Source organism: Rhinolophus sinicus, linkage group LG04 (genome assembly GCF_036562045.2).
Source record: "Rhinolophus sinicus isolate RSC01 linkage group LG04, ASM3656204v1, whole genome shotgun sequence".
NCBI lineage: Eukaryota > Metazoa > Chordata > Mammalia > Chiroptera > Rhinolophidae > Rhinolophus > Rhinolophus sinicus.
The window spans coordinates 147,342,066-147,365,188 of NC_133754.1; the positions used below are offsets into that span (position 1 = coordinate 147,342,066).

At 37.4% G+C, this 23,123-nt stretch overlaps 1 protein-coding gene across 8 annotated transcripts in view; it reads right to left on the bottom strand.

The window, feature by feature from the left end:
- Positions 1-4,498: 4,498 nt before the first annotated feature.
- Positions 4,499-23,123, bottom strand: part of PRUNE2 (prune homolog 2 with BCH domain) — a 229,908-nt gene continuing 211,283 nt past the window's right edge. For 2 of the 8 annotated variants that reach the window (XM_019736658.2, XM_074330580.1), the window contains 4 exons: positions 20,512-20,610; positions 16,940-16,978; positions 12,471-12,518; positions 4,499-8,077 (listed from right to left, as the gene is read on the bottom strand). In XM_019736658.2, the coding sequence (XP_019592217.2) occupies positions 8,047-8,077; positions 12,471-12,518; positions 16,940-16,978; positions 20,512-20,610 (217 nt within the window). In that variant the 3' untranslated portion in view covers positions 4,499-8,046. Of the gene's footprint in view, positions 8,078-12,425; positions 12,519-16,939; positions 16,979-17,519; positions 17,556-20,511; positions 20,611-23,123 lie in introns of all 8 variants that reach the window. The other 6 variants (XM_019736654.2, XM_074330577.1, XM_074330576.1 and 3 more) reach the window with 6 other exon arrangements.

Below are 23,123 nucleotides of genomic sequence, written 5' to 3' on the forward strand. Positions count from 1 at the left end.
ATTTTTCACCATTGGAGAAGAAATTTATAAATATGAAAAGAGAAATAGAATGGATCTTGTACTTTTGGATTGGAATGGGAAATATCAATGTGAACTCATGGATCTCAATATATATAGATAGATAAAGAAATATAGATGTAAATAAGTGTGTGTGTGTGTGTGTGTGTGTGTGTGTATTTTCCCTACCTCTGTCCATAAGAGGTCCTGGGAGTAATGGCACCCTAGTTAGTAGTGAGCCTACTTAGCTGTCAGATCTTGGCTTCCAAATACCATTCTCCACTAAGAAGGACTAGGGTTCCTTGAAGAAATGTGTGATTTCAAAGGCTGAGGCAGAGAAAATACAAGATGAGCCTGGAACCCTGGAATATCTTCTTGTGCCAGTGAGTAAAAAAAGTGCTCAAAGATTTATGGGAATATGTCAAAGAACACAAAAGCCAGATTGAAGGGTTTCCCAATGGCCAGATTTGGGGCAATTTCAGGATCAAAATAAATAATCATTCTAACAGATTATAACCTATTGAATATCATAGGATTCCATGAGTTCATTTGGTATTAATTATAATAATTAATTAAAGTTTGATGAGGAACAGTATATTCACATACATTCAAAATACTCATTAATTACAAAGGGGAAAACGTACTTTTACAGTGGAAAATCTTTGTAGACACCATTTTAATCAAATGTTCAAAGTGAACACCAGGATGCAATGAAAGTAACACAAAACAGTTCTGAAATACTGTTGCCAAAGATAGATAAACTGAACCCAACAAGCAAACCCAAATCGAGGGACATTCTATAAAATAACTGTGAGTGATCTTCATAAATGTCAGTATTATGAAAGTACGAAAGACTGAAGAATTGTTCCAGATTGCAGGAAACTAAAGAGACATGACAACTAAATGCCTTGTGTGATTCTGAACTAGATCCTTTTGTTATATAGGACACTTATTGAAACAACAGGTGAAACTTGAATGGCATCAGTGGATTAGTTGGTAGTAATGTTTCAATGTGAATTTTCTGGTAGATGTACTGGATTATGAGAAGAATGTCCATATTCGTAGGAAATACACTAAACATTCAGGAAGATGAGGCATCCTGTAGACAACTTACTCTGAAGTGTTTCAGGAAAAATAATTTCTCCTACTGTTCTTGCAAGTTTGAGAGTGTTTCCAAATAAAAAGTAAAAACCAGAGGCAAACTGAACAAAGGTAAGAAATGGAAAACTTGGAAGAAAGCAGGGGAGGAGTAAGGCAAAGGATGAAGTCCAGTAACTATAACTGAGAGAAGAGGAGAAAGGATTAAAGAGAATTTTGTCTGTTTACAAGAGGGGCGAGAGAGGAAATGAGATGCTGGCATAGCTGACAGAAACTAAAGGTGGGCTTGGCAATGGATTTGGAGAAGATGGCAAGAGAACGAAGAAAAGACTTGGTGAGTGAGAAGATAAAGTAAAGAAGAGAGTAGAGAAGAGAACTAATAGTTATTGAAGGCCTTCTATATATGAAGTACTAGGCTGGGCATTTAAATCCCATTTAACTCTTATGTAAATATGTAAGAGGAGAGTTTTATCCACATTTAAAAATGAACTAAGGCTCAAAGAAGTAATGAGCTCAAATATAGCTGGTAAGCAGAACCAGGATTTAAATCCCAGGGTCTGTGATTTCAGTGGCAGTGGGATAGCAAAGAAATGGTCTTATCAGGTCAGGGAAGAGAGAGAATTTAATTTCCCCCCAGAGATTGGAAGGGGCACAGAGATTGAGTGAGAAAATGATGGTGGGGGTTCAGAGGTTGGGATTGAAATTAGGATTTGAATAATCTGAAGAGATGTGTTGAAGTCATGGGGAAATGGCAGAAAAAGCAAAGAGAGAAACACCATCACTTTAAGGTGAGAGAAAGTCCAAAAGGAATGGGCAAGGGGCTTAGTGGAGTATGGTAGGCCGACTTCTAAGATGGCATACAATGCCATCCTAGTGTTCACACTCGTGTAATCCTCTCCCCTTGTGTGTGGGCTGGGTCTAGTGACTTGCTTCTAACCAAAAGAATACAGCACAAATAATAGGATGTCACTTCTGTGATTAGGTTACAAAAAAAATTGTAATTTCCATCTTGCTAGTAGACTCTGTCTTGTTGGTTTCAGTAAAACAAGCTGCCATGTTGGAGAGGCCCATGAGTCAAAGAACTGAGGACAGCCTCCAGCTAACAGCCAGCAGGAAATGAGGCGCTCAGTCCAACAACCTTCGAGAAACTGAATCTTGCCAACAACCATGTGAATGAATTTGGAAGCAGATTCTGTCCCAGTTGAACCTTGATGGAGTCTTGAAAGAGACTGTCGGCCAATACTGTAATTGCAGCCCGTGGGAGACTTTTAAGTAGAGGACCCAGCTAAGATGTACCTGGATTTGTAACTCACAGAGACTGGAGAATTAATGTGTTGTTTTAGATGACTAAGTTCTGGGACACAGTTCATCTTCATTATTCAAGGATTACACACTTACAAATTCACCTGCTCACTACAATTTATTTGTAACCCCCAAATCAATAGTCACCACACTTTCGTGGTCACCAGGGACATGTACAGAGCAGTGAACAATTTGAGTTGCCTGATGCACGTGTTCCCAGCTGACGGGGAACCAGGCAACATTCTGATTTCTTGTCTTAATTTTCATATTGTACATAAGTGTCCTTTTCACAGTCTATTTAGTGCCATGCTTTTTGCATTTTTGTTGGTCACTTCACTGGTTAGAATGGTCCCCAAGCACAAAGCTGATGTGCTGTCTAGTGTTCCTAAGAACGAGAAAGCTGTGATGTGCCTTATGGAGAAAATTTGTGTTTTAGATAAGCTTCGTTCAGGCATGAGTTATATTCAGGATGTTGGCTGTGAATTCAATGCAAATGAATCAACAGTATATATTAAATAAAGTGTATCTGAACAGCAACACACATAAAACAAGATTGTATACTGATCAGTTCATGAAAATGATGTATTTCCTCTAGGAGCAATGATTCAGCATTTGCTAATTCAGTGTCCTCAGTGACTTATAGGACATAACTACCTCAAATAATGAGAATTGACTGGGAAGAATATGTGGGAAACAAGGTAATTCAATTCACAATTCTAAGGGGGAAAAGTGTCACAAGGAGGGCATGATCAAGTGTTAAGAGCGCAGTCTCCCACTAGGGGTAAGGTTAGAGAGGTCGTGGATGATAGTTCTTAGTGGCTGCCATCTAACTATCATTAAAATGGTTATATAGAAAAAATAATTTTGCCGGGAGGAACAGAGTTATTTTGAATGAATGTGAGTGAAACTCTAGGAAAATCAGCCTCACAAAGCAGTCTCTTTGCTCTAGAAAGCCCACAGCTGTGTGAGGATTGATGTGTCAAAAGGCACCAGCTTACTGAAAAGCTCCATGACTATACAGGGTGATGTAACCCAAGGCCAGCCTCTGGCAGCCGCAGCACAGATGCTGCCAGTGCAGGGAAACGGACTGGCTACAGAAGAAGCTGTGGAAGGGAATAGCTCCCTGGGGACCCAATGTGCCTTAACACAGCTTTTCTGTAATCTACGGCTGAAAGTGTTAGCATCTACGGCTGAAAGTTTAAGGTCTCTTCACTTTATTTACTTTTATCTTTAGCCCATAAATGGTTCTATTTGATTTTTTTTCTAGTTAACATCTGTCACTATACATAATTACCATTTTTTTCTTCTGATGAGAACTTTTAAGAACTATACCCTCAGCAACTTTCAAATATGCGATACAGTATTAACTATAGTCACTATGCTGTACATTACATCCTTATGACATTTATTTTGTAACTGGAAGTTTGTACCTGATTTTTTTTTTTAATTAGGCTTCCAACTTCACCTGGGATTCCAACTCTCTGCTCTCACTCTAATGAGTGTGCTAAGTTCTTAAACATCCGTGGATTTTGTATAATATGTAGCACTGTTTTTGTGTGTGTGTGGTTTTAAAGTTATATAAATCACACTATGCTAAAAATATAGAGTTCTTTCTTATACTTTTCCCGCTCTACCCTACGATTTAAGTCTGGCTCTATGAATGTATAATTTGTTGCTTCTAACAGCTGGGTAATATACCATAGTGCGTATCACCACATCTCACCCTCCTTTCTTCTAGTGCTGGACACCCAGCCTGCCTCCATTGCCCACTACCACAGTGAGGTAAAAAGAGCAGAATGAACAGAGCAGACCACCTCCTAGTTCTGCGCCCTTCATTTACCCATAATTACCTCTCATTCGTCTCTTGTCCTTCTTGCCTTTGTTGGGTAGAGGGCAAAATCCACCAGAACTCATTCCTTCATCATGAGAACATGCAATGTCTCACTTTTTGTAGAGCAACTTTTAATTTGGTTACTCCAACAACTTTCTGAGAGGCAGAGGGACAGATTTAATTATTAGTTAAAAAGAAAAAGCACAGTGGTAATTCCCAACTCTGGTTTTGCCCAAAGGTTGTAAAAGTAAAAAAGAAAACAAAACATAATCTAAAAATAAAATACCATTTAATGGATTTAAAAATAAATATGTGCCATGAAAAGGTAAGGGAAAGAGAAAGGAAAAGTTGACAAAATCAAGTAACTACGAAGCATGGAGACACTTTCAAATGCTTACCCAGGTGGTAAACAATACATTTTGAAAATTTAGATCACTGAGGCATGGAAGGCAAAAATGGAAAGAATAAAATCTGGGTAATTAGAAAGCCCAAATGTATACTGACCTCAGGTATCAAGTGCCAAGCTAGACTGATATCCAGATCAGACTGCTGCAGAATGAAGCTAGAGAAAGATTCTTGCTGACTCAAAGAAAGAAAGCCATAGCTTGTGGAATCAATTTTTATTTTTAAATCATACAGAGAGGCTATATATATATATATCTATATATTTTTTAATATATTATTAATCCACATTATTTAAGGAGAATTTATTTATTTGTTTATCCAAACAAAATCTAATAGACACTTTATTCTGAGCAATCCAATACATAGTAGAAAACCCTTTAAATATATAAAAGATTATTTTGTGCACATCTAAATGTATCTAAGGGAGCAAACTACTGAGACATTGTGATTAGATGAGAATTGCAAACATAGTACCATAACGGAATTCTTAAAATGAGATTTTAATAACACAAAGGCTTGAAGTAGTGACTTCCTCACACATCTTGGAGTACGTCTTAGAAGATAACCCCATAAAACATTGTATGGCTTCAATACGAACTTCAGGGTTTTCTTCCACACCCAGCTATTGCCTTCACTCCTTGATAGTATCTTCTGGACATATTTTTGTTCTTTCTCTTAATCAAGGAGCTAAACGAAGAGCAGTTGCCACTTTGGGAAAAATATACTTTTGCCCCAATGACCCCTTGGTTTCCTTAACTACAAATTCACAGAAAGTGCAAAACAGTTCCCAGAAGTCAGAACCAAAGCAAGAATGCTCAGAATGCAAGAGCTAGATAGCTAAAGATGTGTATGTTTACATCTGCCTACCTATTTGCTTAGGGATTATTTTTTTCTGGATTCTTCTAGGATTCTATTCACTTGGATTGAATTTACATGGTGGCTTTTCTCTAGCACATGCAATTAAATTAATTTTTCTTTTTAAGATAATAAAATAGCAAATGCCTAAGTATCAGAATGGTTATGCAGCCCATGGAACAGCCCAAACAAAATCATTGATTGGGAAAGATGCCTGTAGGAAGATTAACCTTCAAACAGAATACCACCTGAGTAGCCTCCCATGAGAAGGCTGGACAAGTTAAAAAAAACGTGAATGGTGAGATTGTTGCCATGTCTGGTTGAATATAACAAGAGCCCACTATCAACAGCTCTATGTCCTCAGGCTTGCACCATTAAGCTGAACACTGGATTTTTCATTACTTCCTGTGGCTAGGGGACCGTGTAATTCATCTTCCAAACTGGGACATGACTGAATAAAGGGAAGCATTGTTAATAATTATGCCAGGGCAACAGGCTATAAACGGGTGAACAAACTGGACTATTGAGTCACTATACTTATGTCAACACTAAGTTCTGGGAGAGGCATAATTTGGGCTTTCAAAGGTGGACATGGACTGTGAGAGAAGGTATGCTCTAGGGTTTTTCTATAAGACAAGCCAGATGTTATGAGGGAGGAGACCAAAAGAACACAATTCAATAAAATATTCAACTGAAAGGGACCAAGAGGGGAACACAGATCATGGAGACTTATGGCGGAAAGAGAGTTGACCTGTATATATGAGAGCATGTCTGGAAAGTGGTGAGAAATGGACATGAACCAAATGAGGTCAGTGAAATTCAGTCACCTGCACAAAAATGTCTCCTTTGAAGCATTTCAAAGCTCATGATACCCAGGGCTCAGAGCATCTTGGACAGCTCTCTTGATGGTTATGACCATCCTAAGATTATGGTGGAACCCCATTCTCCACTACATTTTTATGTTTGCTGGCTAATTAGTAATAGGTGATACTGGAGAATAAGAATGGTTCCCAGAGTAAGGTCAGGACCTCAGCAACACCTGTAAACAGCCAAAAACCTTCTTAGCAGGCTCCACTGTGGGTCATATAAACATGATTTGAGCTATCTTTTTCAGCAGGTCATGTATTTTTCTGACAATGGATGCCAAGTTTTATTTTTAAAGAATAAATTAGTTTGCCGCCTTGCTTGTGCATTCTGTTAGAGAAACGAGTATCTACATACAAATGGAGGTTGGGAACAAAGCATGAATGTGCTGGAGCAGAGCTCAGCAAACTTTTTCTATAAAGATAGTTAATGTTGTAGGCTTTGTAAGCTACACGTGATCTGTTGCAACTACTCAAATCTGTGGCTGTAGTGAGGAAGTAGCCAAGAGAGTTCTAAACAAATTTGTGAGGACATGTTTCCATAAAACTTCATTTATAGATGCTGAAAATTGAATAATTTTCATGTGTAATGAAATACTTAAAAAAAATGTCCTCAACCCAAACTGTGAAAACCATTCTTAATATTAACTAAAAGGCCAGATGAGAACAGGCAGTGCAATATAATTGGCTGTAGTTTGCCAACTTCTCTGCAAGAGGCCCATAGATTCAAAATTACATTGGTGTTTTAAAGGGCATATGAAAACTACAAAGGAAATTTTTGCAAATGATAGTATATACTCATATTTAATTTTAAACCTGTAATCAGATTAGAGAGTTTTAAAGCAGATTGCTTTTTATAATGCATTTGAGAGAGAAATTCAGATAACTGAATGTTACCAAATAATGAATTTCTGAGTGGGCCACCTTACCCTTGAGTCCTTGGCACTTAGAGTATAATATCTTGAACTAAGTTTACAGCCCGAAGCACAGCTGCCAAAAATGCAGACACTGATCTTTAAGTTTCTCAATGTGGTGGTCTTCAACATTCATTGGAGAAATGGTGATTTTTTTTTAAGCCATTTCACAGAAAACATGACATCCAACTAAAATAAAATTGATGTGAATTAGAAAGCCTGACTTCCCTTTGAGAAATTAGATGTGATTCGTGTGCATAAGAGCCAAGTGGGCACTTAGCTGATGGTGGTTTCACCTGCGTCTGGTTTATGGCTGTCTTAAGCAAGTTTAGGATTTTAAAGGTGGAGTTACGTGGGAGAGTTGAGCCCTGTGTATTTTAAACCTAAAATGACCATCAAGGAGAAATCCAGCTAATTTACGGAAACAATTCACACATAATTAATAGTGGATTGAAGCTACCTTCAATACCAGTTTAAGAGACAAAATATCACTGCGCCAAGGGTTAAAGAAATATGGAAATGGAACGTCATCCTACCTTCTTGCTAAGGTTCAACTGAAAGCTTTGAGGCACATAATTGGCAAAATAGGAAAATACACAGAATTTCATAAAACATGTTAAGAGTAAACAAATTCCCTTACTGTTTTTCCCCTTAGAAATTTAGAATGGCACCAGGTAGTGCAAAGTGGAAAAAAGTACCATCAGCCCTATCTCTTCCAGGTAGATGTGTTTCAACAGAACCATGAAGAAACAAAGCATCCTCTTCTGCCAGCCATGGCCAACTAGGGCTTTTCTTTCAGCTTCAGGTCAATGCTTGAAAAAAAGGAAGAGAAAAATGAGAAACTGAGTAAGGAACATTTAGTAAGTGATTTGGGGTGGCGTGTGTTTGCCTTTTTTTTCCTCAAAGGACTTATTGAAAATAAATCATGCAAGTTTCTTATAACAGAAACATTTGGTAAAACACAGTCCTCCCCTAGTTGGCAAGGCTTCATCTAAAACATGAAATCTGTTAATTCTTACAAAACTGTTTCTGGAAGCATTTTACACCTTTTGAAATGATCAAGGTAGGCAAAGACTCGTGTTAAGCCTTGTTTCTAAAGTAAATTACGGTAAGGGACATTATTATTGCATTTTAGCAATAAGGGACTGACTTTTTTGGTAAATGTTCTTTCCTTATGGGGCAAATAAATGATCTCCCTGAAATAAGTAATCTCTGATAGGTGCTCAATAGTAAGAAAGTGATAAACAATACAAAACAATGGCATCCCCCTCCACCCCTAACATTTTCTATTACTAAAGGATTTGCCTGAGTGTGGTTAGTCTATCTTAATGAGATGGATTCTTATAACCTAAGAATGTTTTAAAGAATGTCTAGTGGGTTCCCAAATATCTACGGAATAAGTCTAAAATGTCCTTGGGCCACTTGTGTCTCTTCTTTGCCTCTTAGTGATCATATCATGACTTCGGGTGTCTATCAGAGAAGAGGGCTATAGCCAGCGAACACTCAGAGGCAGAATTTCAGCCATGAAAAAAGAAAAAACACATTGTTTGAAAAACACATTACAATTGGGAAGCATCTGAGGATTTCACTTAGCTTTGCCCTCCTGAGCCAGAAATCTGTATGTTTGCTTGTGGAATTTGCAGTAGCGGAGCACTGTTCATTGTAGGTTGGTGCAAAAGTAATTGTGGTTTTTGCACTTATTTTAAACCTTTTAAACCGCAATTACTTTTGCATCAACCTAATAATAGCTGTGCAAATAAAGCCGCTGGTAACCCACACGCACTGCCTGCTCATCCAGTTTATAGCAGTACCTTTCCTCTGAAATATCTTTAGCAATTCCACAACTTATTAGCTCTGGGGCCTTGGGCAAGTTACCTACCTTCTCTAAGTTTCCATTTCTGCATCTGTAAAATAGAACAATCGTCTCTCTCTGTCATATCTTGCTAAGGATTAAGTCTAAGTGTTTTCAACTGTACATAGTAAACACAGAGTAAATGTCTATTGGTAGTAGTAGTACTAGCAGTAGAGTAGTGCCTTGATGTCTTTTTGAAATGGGAAAAATCATCTGTCTGCTTAATTACTCTACTTATAATAATCTTGTCTCCTTTGGGAGTTTTCAGACCTAGACATGCTGACGGCCAGAGCAGGCCAGGTGGTCATGGATATTAATCGTTTTTTAATGCCCTTAAGGATCTGACTTGTTTTCTTATCTGCAGAGTTTTACTATGGAGGTGTCCTCTTTTTATTCACTGTGACCCCTAGATCTTTTTCTATTATGCTTTTACAAAACAAGTCCTTCTTGGTCTTGTTTTTGCTTCTAAATTACACTTCCCAGCTGTAGTTATTCCCAGCAGTCTGTAATAAGTGTGATTTGATGATTGGAATTTTATTCTTTCTCACGTGGTGATGACTCAGTTCCTCTCACAGACCCAGAGACTTATTTGTTAAACTAAAATTTGGGGCACACTGTCTGAAGAGTGTGAGTGTGGGTCAGAATTTTTGAAATTGTCTTGGACAATTTAAAGTGCATGGTCACTTTGTTTCACCATCTAGGTCCCTGACAAAAATCTGAAAAAACACTTCTGCCATGATGCCCATTTTCAAACACCTAATTTTTCATACTGACTTTTCCGTAAACGTTCTAGGGTTTAATTTATCCCTTCAGCTTTTGGTAAACCAAAAACTGAAAGATTGAAACCTAGTTACTCAGTTTATGGAAGAAGCAAGAGAGAATGATTTATATTGCTGTACACCTGAAACTAATATAAATTAATATTGAACGTCAACTGCAATTGCAAAAAACGTGAATGATTTTTAAAAAGTGACAGTTATCTTGTGGAGCTAATGAAGCTACAGACAATACTATTAATTTAAGTCTCCCCAAATAGAAACATGCCCCTGGGTCATATATGCTTTTCATGTATGTAAAAATATAAAAAAGGCATGTTGCAATTTTTAGGACATGCATGAACAAATAAAATCCAAACCTAAAAGTGAAAGAGACAAGTAACTAGGGGTACTTTGAAAAACAGTATACTTTTTAGAACAAAACATACTTTTAATTATAATTGAAATATGAAGTATGGGCAACTGGGCTTAGTTTTCTACAACCAACTTTCCAGTGAGACATAGCAAGCTTCTGTCAATTTTACTATAGGCCATTTTGGCTTCTAATATGTGTTAAATGAGGTTCCTTACAATATGGCTGACAATATTACTTAATGATGAATAAAAACACACTGTTTTAGGTAGGGAGAAGGGGGAGAATTTCCCTTCTCTCTTTGAGGAAAATGAGAGGCCACTACAATATCAGCACACATTTCATTTTATTCTTGGCCTGAGTGAGCTCCTTGGAAGAGCCTTTGCCCGTTTTGCAGTTTCAATACTAGATTCAATACTAGAAAGTGTGAAATGCTTCCATACAGGAATGAGAAGAAAGAAAACAAAGCCCCTTATTCTAATACTACAGAAAGCCAGAAATCCAGGGCTGGAAGTCAGCAGAAAATATTCTTTGCCATTCTTGTCCCTCATCCTGGATCTCATTTTCTGCACTGGGATCATGTGCCTGGTATGGCTTAGGAGAGAGAGGGCTGAAGAAAAGGGAAGTGTAGAGAAGAGTATGTCCTTAGAAGTGGGAAGTAACAATTTGTAGCGTCCCTTCCTTCCCCAAGTCCAGCCCTGGAATGAACCCAAAAAAGAAGCAGCGTTTTGCCCTCTCCTCAGCCCAAACCACCCTACATACAAATGAGGAACAAACAGACAAGACAGACAAAGAAGTGGGTAAGCCTCGCAGATGTAGCAGCCACAGGCCAGTGGGTGACACTGTCCCACAGCTTCTTAACTGCAGGTACAGGACTCTGCTCTCGGGGGCGCTGTTTTGCTGAGAAAGGAAAGATTTGCTAAAAGAATTATGGTGGGCTAAGGGACTGAGATATTTTTGCTTTGCAGAATTTTTGGGTAGCAATTGGTTTGAAGCAATTGTTGTCTTTATCTCAAAGAGGTGGGACAAGTGTAACTTTCAGAAAAATAGTTGCATAATTTCAAAGGTCTCCTTCCAGGCTTCATTCTTTGTGTCCTTTTTCAGTTGGGACCATTTCTCTGGAGTTTTTGTGTATAAACTTCCTTAAACTGTAAGGTATCCGTAGCAACTGCAAAGATATTGCACTGTGATTTTCCAACTTCCCTTCGGACCTCGAGGGAAAGGAGTTCCCAAAAGAACAAAACAATAGCTGACACATTTAAATTCGATGTTTGTCCCTCCTTCTGGATTCCTGGGAAGAAGGACAATGTTAAATTCTCCACATCTCAAACCAGATTAGAAGCCCCTAACTGGATGGCCAAGTTCCCTCTGAGAGCATATTGGTGACCACAATTTATTCCCTGAAACTGACTTGACCAATAATTAACTGTTTTCTTAGGCGACTAATTTTGTCTTCTTCTAGTCTTTGGTTAGACCAGAGGTTGCACACGTGTTCCAGCACTAAGACACCTCCCTTTGATTTCAAATCCACTGTCACTGGAACTACTTTACACATTCATATCCCAGCTCTGCGCTATTTTCACAAGTGTGAAATGTTGGACTGGTCAGATAATCTCTCTATGTCACTTCCCTTATCTATGAAATGTATCTATAGCCTTAGTCTGAGGATAAAAATCAGTGTGTGTGTGAAGCTTTTTACATAGAGCCTGCCACGCAGTGAGCACCAAATACATTTTTGATTTCTATTTCTTACAGCATGGGACTTGATGGACTAGATCATTCTACAAGCCCCATCCAAACTCAACTGCTTCTTGGAATTTTCAAAACAAGGACGTTTTCTCTCCCATTCACCAAAATATTAAGTTCAAATGGAAGTCCCAACTTTCACTAATTAAAATAGATGATGTAACTCAGAGAGCAGACTTGAACTTCTCTTACCTAAATGCTCTTACATCTGGCTCTAATATTCATTTTCTCCTCATTTTTGGATTGGAAAAATAGACAGCCAAGTACAGACTTAGGTTGTCTGTAAGGGATTTAATGGTGATCATGAAGGAGATGGGGTTAAGCTGGCACTTTTTAAGTTTCTAAGTTCAGGGATAGAGAACATAAAAGCTGAACATCTGAACGGGGTTTACCCAATCCTCAATGCATTTGTTTCTCTCAGAGCTCAGCCATACCGTACTGCAAGTAACCACATAGCAGTATTGATGGTGAATTCTTACTCTTTCTCCGTAGAAGACAGTTCTGGATCATTGTAAAGGCAGCTAGTTCTGAGTGCAACGGAAAAAAGGAAACAGTAAACATTCATTCCACTGTTACCACTTCGTGAGCACAACAGATTGGGCATTTTAAACTGTTTAGTGTTGTCCCATTGCTAACATTGAAAAAATCTACACCAGAAGTGATGTTGAGTTTAAGCTGTGATTCTTTTGCCATCAGTTTTGAAATATAGTAATTGCCCATGATTGAGAAACATAAAAGGAAGATCAAAAACTCCAATTACCTCCAGTGGTCTCTTCTGTCCTTGTCGTTTCCCCCCCTGATTTTTCATTCTATCTTATTCAGGGAATATAATATTGCAAATTTTTATTTATAATTCCTAAAATATAGTATTTTATATGCAAAGAACAATCCCTCTCAAGCAACATAATTTCATTTACAGATAAACCTAGTTAACTTTCTGTTTTCACAAGAATGAGGATTTTGCAAGACACTAAAAGAAAAAATGTCAATGTCAGCTTTCCTTGTGGTTGTTACAGAAAAATAATGACTACCATACAGTTTAGCTATGTTCAAGTAATACAAATGAATCCTGACATTAACCTGAACTGAATGTGTCCAGAAAGAAAAATGTAACCATATAAAATCATGAAATAAAAGTTGTGTTATGGCGTATGAATGTGTTTATGCTATTTTTGTGTAATGTGGTGCGATTCCTGTGAGCAAATTTCAAATTTGCTTTATATTAATTTCCGATTAATACGTAGCACACTTCACCTTTTACTTTTTGTCTTCTGTTAAATATTTTATTGCTGGCAAACAAACACTATTTAAAGGGATTCTATGAGGCTTTTTACATGCGAGTGTTCCTTTTGTCATGTGAGTAATTTCACACGCTAATATATCTGTTTGCACATAAGAGGTACAGTTATTAATGTTAGGCATTTTGTTGAAAATAACAGAATGCCATTTCTCCCTGGAAGGGCAGAGGGTTTTTTTCCCCTTCTCTTCCCACCCGTTCGCTGGTGGTCTGGTATTTTTATGGAGTGTGTTTGGTAACTAGTGAAAAAGGACAGTCAGGTAAGTGTTGACAGTGTGCTACAAAAACCGAGCAAAGCTGGACTGGAATCAGGAAAGGGCAATCTTCCAAACCTAGCTTTTCTGCTTTTTTACTTTGCATAATCCTTCCAAAGAAAACAGCAATTTGCAATCCATAGAATACTGTCACTACAAAGGCAGCAGATAGCTTCTTCACCATTTTCAACATAAGAATGACTCTCTATATAAAATTTATCCTTCCAAAGTATTTTCTTTTCTGTATAGATCTAAAGTTTTAAAGAAAAATTTGAACTGCAAAGATGAAAACACTATAAAAGAAACATGAAATAATAAAACCATTACATAAAGGGTGACATACATTTTAGAAACAATTAAAATGTTGAGCATGAATTTTGGAGAATTTGAACTGTAAAGAAAAGACCAAAAAAAAAAAAGTATAAAAGAAAAATGAAATAAAGTTTCAAAGAAAAAATCAGGCAGGCTGAGGAAATCACCTTCTGAAAGTCTATTAGAGGTGGTGGTGGTGTATGTGTATGTGGGGACAATGGTGAATGTTTAAAAACACTGATGGGAATAAAGCAAAACAACAGACAGGTAGGTTTTGTTTCCTGACAAGGTATATTGCTTCCCTTTGGTTAGAATGAGCCTGATGCTTTTTAATAAAGGTCATGTGAAAAGTCAGGGTGTATCTGTTAATAGAAAGAATCGGGGTTATCTTGCTTTTAGAATCTGACCATAGATGTGCAGTGATTGTGCTTCCTGAACCCCAAATCATCATATATAGTCTGTCCAAGGATTTGGGGACCACTTCAGAGGTATTTTAATCATCTGTGGGGTCAACAGAGTAAAATTCTTTCTCGTTACACATTTTCAGATGTGGAAGTATATTTCAATTCCTCATACATGTAATGTCACTGTCAAAAGAAATAGGATCAACTGGAGGAGAATTCAGACAGGTCGCTTACCCACTGAATCCAAAGGAGGAGCATAGACCCTTAAGAGAGGTCTAATTATTTTTATTCAGCCAATTATTTTTCCCCCATGTTTAAAAATCAGTTTTATTTCCTTTCCTAAATATGTCTTCATTTTTTTGAGCCAATTACTTTAAGGCAGTGATTCTCAAAGCATGGTCCTGATGATCCGCATTGGCTTTGCCGGGCGTTTGTTAGATATACAGATTCTGAAGCCTGCTGAGCCAGGAACTTTGCAGGTAAGGCCCAGGATGCTGTTTTAACAAGTGTTCCAGGTGATTCTGATACACTATAACACTTGAGAACCACTGCTCTACAGCAGCAGTCTTAATCTTAAGCACATTTGTCAATATATGCAGCAGAAATTTAGTGAGCAACTACATCTACAGTACTAGGTGTGAGGTTTGTGTTTCCTTTAGAAAAGAGATCAAGACTTCTCAAGGTCACCTGAGACCATTTAGATTCCTGGGGAGAGGGGCTGCGAGGGTAGGGAAGAAAACCAAATGAAAGATTTGAGAGAAAAAAAGAGAAAGCTACACAACAAAACCAAATATGATAACTGTTTCACTATGGTAACTATGCAGTAAGAGTACACATATGAGGGGAAAAAATCTATTGAAGGAGGCAACATTGCCTGGTACTAATGAGGCAACATGGCAATATGACTTTATAACTGGTTTGGCTGGAAAATTATTGATATCACCTCCTCCCAACTTTTGTCTTGAAAACAGCGTCTTAATTTCATAAACACGTTATCCTTAAAAAAAAAAAAAACTGAAAGACAAACTCATTGATGTTTCTCTCTCTGGGCAATCTCATGACATTATGTAATTTTAGTACAGATAAATGCTAAATGGGTACATTACACCAACAGTTTGTTCCTTGATTTCTAATATCTTCCTTGTTTCCATAACTTCTTGTTTTTAATTGTTGAGTTAGAGACTAAGAGGATTCTGTTAGAGTAAAAATTTGTATAATATAACTTTGAGTATTGTTAGTCTAAATGGGTGTCAGTCATCTTGAAAGAAAACTAGAGGATAGGAATACTGTAATAGTAAACTACCCTAACGCTAAACTTTCTAAAGCAAAAACCTTTCCTTGAATTTTTAACCCAAAAGATCCACACTATAGGCACATAATTCTACAGATTACCTGCAATAAAAATGGGTCATAGGAAAAAAAATATCTAAATGGATTGTTTTCATAAGGAATTGGCATTTACACCTTTTCAAAAAAAAAACCTTTACTAAGTAAGATCTTACTTATTCAAAATTTGTAGCTCTGCATACTGTCCAGACTTTCTGCTTTTGCAACATCTATTAAAATTTGAAGTGGCTATAAAAATTGAAGTGTAAGCAACATTTGAAACGGAAAGAAAGCTCAATACAGCAAACTTTCAAAATAGTACTTGTCTACTTTTAACATAGTGTCAGAAAATTATTTGTAACTTGGAAATAAAAGGAAATTACTGGATATTTTTTCAAAACAGTGCTGAATTGACTTTCTACTGATGGCCTATTTTATAACTCTGTAGGGCCAGAGGTTAACTTTCAGATTTTTGTTGAACAGAGACAAATAATTTCTGTCCAGTGAAAAAAATAACCTAAGGTTACAGTTTATTGCCCTCCTGAACATTAATCAATTTTGTATCTAAACCAACAATCTTATCCTAACATTTCTTTATAAATTGCCAATTGATATTTAGTTTTACAAATGCCCTTTGAACTGGTTTTAACACCTTACTGGTTCCTTCATTAAATAATTAGTTGAATAAAACCATGGCCATGTATTCATTTTATATTTGCATTAAAGTTATGATTTTGCCTTTTTGAAAATTATACTTTAATAATAGCGAACAATCATTTTTTTTATTCATCCAAATAGCTCAGAAGCTATTAGTTAAGTAATATTTCCAAGTCACTCAATAAGGTGTTTTTAAAAAAATCTTAGAAAGTCATGAAATTGATTCTACAAAATATTCCAAATTTCATCTTGCCATCATTTCTCTCCATTAATATGAATTAATGAAGTTTTGTTGCCTCAATATAGCTAATGATCATCTGGATGTTATATGTGTGTGAGTGTGTGTGTGTGTGTGTGTGTGTGTGTGTGTGTGACAGAGAGAGAGAGAGAGTGAGAGAGAGAGAGAGAGAACCTGTGATGTGTTCTTTTGTTGTGGTGCCTAAAATTACATGTACAGGTTTTTAAAAAATTAAACAACAGTATCAAATACATTCTTCAAGATAACCAAGATCGTGGGAGAAAATAGGCTGTAGTACAAATAACTGAGATTGTATCTATCATGTGACATGGGGAACTTTTAAAGTGCAGCATCAGTATCAGGATGCAAGAATACAACACCAGGCATGCAGGTTCTGTCAATTCATTCCTGAAACGCAAGCCAACATCACGCCAGCTGCTGAATGAAAACCAAGTCTTACTTAGCTGCTTCTGATGCTTCCCTCAGTTCTTCATCCAGTCTGCATGAGCAAAAATTATCAGTGTAGGAAAAAAAAAAAAAGAAGAAGAAGCAAGCAGAGCATGAGAGAGTCACCCAGCAAAGCAGAGCCAAACATATGTGGAGTATATGTGCTTTTAAAAACTATCTTCTGGAGCACTGAGACACACTCCTTCAATTAAATATGGTGTTATTTCCTCTCATTCAGGGATTATGCCTGTTTACTTTGCAAGTTCCTTCATAAAGCTAGATACAAAAGTTGCAAGGACATCAGAAACATGCGGGCTCAATAAAGCTGGAAACATCACATGAGTCTGTTGACTACAGTTGAAGTTAGCTTGCAGCCTGGGCCAAGTCAGGGATGTATCGGGCTTAGTAGGTTTCAGTTGCAAATTAGGTTGACCTCAACAGCTTTACACACAAGACAAAGACGGGGAATGGCATACACAAGGGACTGACACAAGGACCTCTTGCCCTGGAAGCATGTTGAGGTCACCCACAAGAAAGACACTGGTGTACACACACAGAGGGTCCAGTGTGAATTGTAGGTTAGGAGATTTTACCTCACACTTCTCTTATAAGATCTCTCTTCATCGTACCTTACGAGATAAAAAACGAATGCAGTGAGGAACACAAACCAACAGATGAAAGAAATGACAAGTAAATGTTTTAAAGAACAGTCAAAACATGACAGAAAAAGCCTGCCCAAATATTAAATCAAATTGCCTTTTGGAAGAAATCTTATTTTCTTTAGACATAATCAATGATTTAGAATTTAGAATTCTATACAGCCAATCCTCATTATTTGCAGATTCCATGTTTGCAAATTCGCCTACTTGCTATACTTTATTTGTAACCTGAAATCAATAATTGCAAACATTCATAGTGGCAAAAAAAATTGAGTCACCTTATGAGCACATTTCCAGCTGAGCTTAAACTAAGCAAGGCTGTATCTTCTCGCTTCAGCTCTCATACTGTAAACAATGTCCTTTCTACAGTCTATTTAGTGCCATAAATACATGTTTTTATTTTTTTTTGTATTTTGCCATTTAAAATAGGCCCCAAGCATAGCGCTGAAGTGCTCTCTAGTCATGCTGAGCACAAGAGCGCTGGGATGTGCCTCACAGAGAATATATGGTGTTAGATAAGCTTTGTTTAGGCACGAGTTAGAGTGTGGTTGGCCATGAGTTCAATATTAATGAATCAACAGTATGTATCAAATAAGGAATCTTTAACACAGAAAAACACATAAAACACGATTAGATATTAATTGGGTGACAAAAATGTGACCAGAGGCTCGCAGGAACCGAACCCTGCTTTTCCCCTATAAACAACAGTTCAGTAGTCAATATTTGGTGGTCTAAAAATCACTGCTACAAATAACAAGAATCAACTGTAATCAGTGATTAAAAATTTGACCCTAGATTGGTCAAGTTTTTCTTCCATTAAAGCCCTTTTATGACAGGTTCCATCCTGTCTTGGGATTGGCTGAGATCAGATCCTCTGAATGTTATTCAGTAATAAGAAGGAGCTATGGCTTTTATCAATTTGAAAATGGCATAACATGAAAATGAGGCAATGAGGGCTAGTAGTAACAGAAATGGTGGGAAGATGACCACAGGAGGTGGATTTCGAAAGATGGGAGATAACATGGATACATGAGGAGGACATGCATGGTTGTAAATTTCTTCCTCCAGAAGAAAATCTTTCCAAATGGAACCCTTCCTCCCCAAGTAACTTTTCGCAAATGGAGCCCTTGAAAACCGGTGGGTGTGGATGAATGAAAAGTGCCTTGGGCACATTTAACTTTTCAGTTAGACTTTCCTATATGACAGTGGGTCTCTAAAAGCAACATGCTTATGATAAATAACATTCTAGATTACCAACTTTGTACCAGTGGGCTTTCTGAATACTTTATGTACCTTGTTCTCATTCGGTCCTCAGGACCACTCCATGAATTGCGCCTTATTTTCTCATTATACTTGATGCTGAAGCTGAGACTCAGAGAATTTTAATAAGTTACCTGAAGTCTCAGAGACATTGAAAGGAAGGCAGAAAAGTTTAAGTCTAATGTCAAGCCTGCAAAGCCCATTCTCTTTTTTTTTACAACAGCCAAACCACAGAAGCATTTCCGTGTTTACCTAGAGTGTGGACAATGCTCATTTCTACTGGAAAAGGAATGTCCCTGTCACCTTTTGCAGAGAGAGACAGTATCGTCGGAGGTGGGTGCTCCAGTACTTTTTTTATTTAAAGAGTTGGAGTGTTTTGAAGATGGATGCATCTTTTTGAAACAGCAGGCCAGAGCTGTGAGGTATGCTGGCTACTATAGGAACCCTGTGAAGCTAATGAGGATGCAAGCCATTGCTAGGACCTTCTGCACACTCTGCTTGAGCCAAATCAGTATCCTGGGTTCAGGCCTGATATTGGGATGTAGAAAAACCAAATACATCTACTCCTGAGCTTTAACTTTATGTAAATACTTTAAAAGAGGTGAAGGAAACTACTAGAAAAGGGCATGGGAATTTTGGTGCCAGGCTGACTCAGAATTGAATTCTAGGTTCATCTTTTCCTTGCTCCTCCTTATAGTTCACATAATCAACTTCTCTTTACTAAGTCCTCCTCCCGTAGCTGTAAATGATATACAGAGAACACTTCTGTGCCCGGCACAGCATAGATACACACTAAGTGGGAGTCCTTTTCTTCCCGTTTTTGTGCCTTTTTCTTTTTAAGTGAGGGCTCTTTTTCCGGGGTGCCCACACTGGGAAGTCCCTTTTGTTATCGAACATCTGGAGGAAGACTAGGTATCCTTGTTTATGTTCTTTGAACTGATGGTTACCTTCCTTTCAATGTTAATCAAATAAAAAACTAGTGAATCAGACATAGAGAAAGAAAAACACAATCCACAGAACACAATGGTTCTTTGCAACAATGAACCACATAGGAGCGTTCACTCTCCAGAATCTGTGGTTTTAAGTTCCAGCTCTAAGTGGTTGTTCAGTTAGCTTTTACTCTTATTTTTGTAGGGTAATCATCCGACCTTCAGTATCAATGCCGGTGCATTATTACCCTGTGCTGAGTAAGGAAACGTTCCTATGTCTTATTTTTCACCTGAAGGGAGCTAGGAAGAAAAGGGATTTAGAAGAAAACAGAGGAAGGGTCATTTTTTTCTCTTTTTCTAGGGTCATGCAGATAAATTACTTTACATAAGGCAAGAAAGCAATCCAAGCGCTCTCACACCCTATTGTGTCTGTGTAGAGTGAGAGGCCAAGTAACAGATGTACTGATTAAGGTTAAATTTATGCTTTCTCCAAAATGGTAGTAAAATCCAAAGTGAAAATGAGCACTAATCAATAATTCCAAGAGAAGATTATGTGACAATGTAAAAGAAGTTGTAAAAGAACAGAAGAGTTATCTATGAATTATAAGAAAAATATATATATTTATTGGAGAAAATTTAACGTTTGTCTTAAATATTTAAGAAATTAGTTATTTTCCAATCTCCTTCTCCAAACATGCAATATTTCTTACCACGTCTTTGAAACCATCAGGACTTACTTGATGATGCTCTCTGGAATATGGATGCAATCCATGGGGATCAGCTCGCTGAGTTCTGATAAGGTACTGACATATTTAATTTTACTGCTGAATTTGGAACTAAAAAAAGAAAAAAGAAGAAAAAAATATTATTATTCCTTGCTCTTTCATCCCTCCTCAGGCCACTGCATCTTTCTGAAAATCCTGTTCTCCACGTACTTATCACCTTGGCCCAGCACTCTTAGTAAGAAAGAAAGGCCACCTTATTTGAGTAGTATGGGCCAACCACTCTTTTAAGTGATTTATATATATTAACTCATTTATTTCTTATTATAGTCGAGTGAGGTAGGCAGTATAATTATCCTTTTTAAAGATTAGGAAACAGAGACACAGGGAGGTAAGTACTCACCATCAGTAAGTGGCAGAGCCAGGATTTAAACCTGGGCAGAGTCCACACTCTTGATCACACATCCTGTGGCCTCCCAGTGGTTCCTGCCACTCTGCATTACCATTGGTTTATGGTTTATTTGGTCGCTTATTTGTTTTTAATGAACAAAAATGTTGTCATTTGTTCTTTTGGAATCTCCCACAAGGTTAATATATTTTTAAAGTATATGTAAAGTCATTTTCCTTGTTTTAGTTTTATTTTAAGTATTTTAAAACTTTTTTGTAACGTGCTAGTTTGAGAGTTCATTCCAGATGAACCAACATTCAAAAACTGTTCCAGTGACTGGATTTGAATCACAAACAGCTTTCATCTAAATGTTATTTTAGATGTGTGTAAATGCATAGAAAATAACTTGGAAGGAGACCACTGAAACTGATTAGGAAATTTGCCTCTGGGAAAGGTTAGTTAGAAACAGGAATTGGTAATTGTTGGTCTTATCAGTAATGATTGGATATTTTATCAGAACACATTTCTCTATTACTAGTGTAATTGCAAACTAATTTTAAATATGTATCATTCCACTTGAATGGGAACTTGGTCAAGCATCAGATTTCCTTGGATGGTTTCAAATTAAAAGACAACTCTCCCACCCCCCTACCCCAGTCTACTGGGATAGAGCTGAGCGGCATGCCTGCCAACTGTGTAGCCTTCTGTTCAACTACTATGCATTCTAGCAGGAAGCTTTTTCAAGGTCATGTCTCTATACATTTATCTTTCACATTTACTTAACAGTTTTGACTCTGAGTCGCTGACTGTGACTTGTAACAACTACTCTCCAGTCACTTCTAGCCCTCCTGTTAAGTCTTGAGTAAACACACACTACCAATGAGAGGCTACATTAGACCTCTTCCTTCCTCCAGAGTTTTTGAGCTAAATTCAGGCTTTGATAAAAGAAGAGTGGATGGAATGAGAGGGAAGAAGTAGTCATGCAAGGGGGTACCTCCATCTCCAGTGTTACATTCACAGGAATGTAGTTCTCTAAACATGTTCTCTCCTTGGTGTATTTGTACCTGATGTTTCCTCTACCTGGTTTTAGCTAGCCAGTCCTATTAGCTCTTGAAAACTCGCCTTGAAGGCTCATTCTTCTGGAAAGCCTCTATTGACACAGATTCTCAGTCTCCACTCTCCACCTGTTACCCTAAAACTCACCTCACGTTGAGTTATCACCCTTCACAGTGCTTCAGTTGTACCCTGTATTATAATTGTGTATTGTCTGCCTATGTCTGCTTCGTGCTCCTTTAGGACAGCAATTTAGCTATTTAATTTCTCAATCTCCAGCACCTAATCCAATGCTTGGCACAAACAATTCATTTTTAAAAAGGAATCTGCCATATACCTCTCTCATACGTGCTACCTTGTAGCAATTTACTTGCAGTTTCGACCCTGGCTGTGTCCTGTGAACAACCTTCCTCTTCATATAGTTACTTTTTGCTCTCCTGATAAGTCTTGGGTGAACACATACTACCAGCAACCTACAAAACAGACCTACAATACATTTTGGTAGCTTCTTCTGTCAGGTGTAAAAGTTGGTTACCCTGATGTAAATAGACTTAGAAAGGGGATCTTTAAAGAGGGTCTTAACATGATGAAACAGTAAATATAATGTGTAAGTACTTGAAACGTGTGTTCTTTAGAAATAGGCAGAAAATTGGGTTCAAAGCCTGAGTCTATCATTTATTGGCTGTGTTACCGTAGACCTGGGGTTGGCAAACTCTAGCCCGCAGGCTAAAACCAGCTTGTTGACTGTTTTTTGCAGTCCTTGAGGTAAGAATCATTTCTGTGTATTTTAAATGGTTGAAAAAATATCAAAACAAGAATATTTTGTGACACAAACATTTTTTTAAAATTCAGTATTCATAAATCAAGTTTTACTAGAACACAGCCATATTTATTGTCTACATATTGTCTATGGCTGCTTCTACTCTGTAATGGCAGAGTTGGGTAGCTGTGATTGAGACCATATGGCCCACAAAACCTAAAATATTTACTATTTGATCTTTTACAGAGTGGTTTTCCTGGCTCTTGCTATAGGCAATTTATTTGACCTTACTGAACCTCAGGGTTTTTCCTATATAATGGAAATAGTAAACAGTACCTCCTTCAGACAACTGTTATGGGGTTAAATGAAATAATGCATGTAAGCACTCAATAAATGTAAACCATAACACTATTTGCTATAATTTTA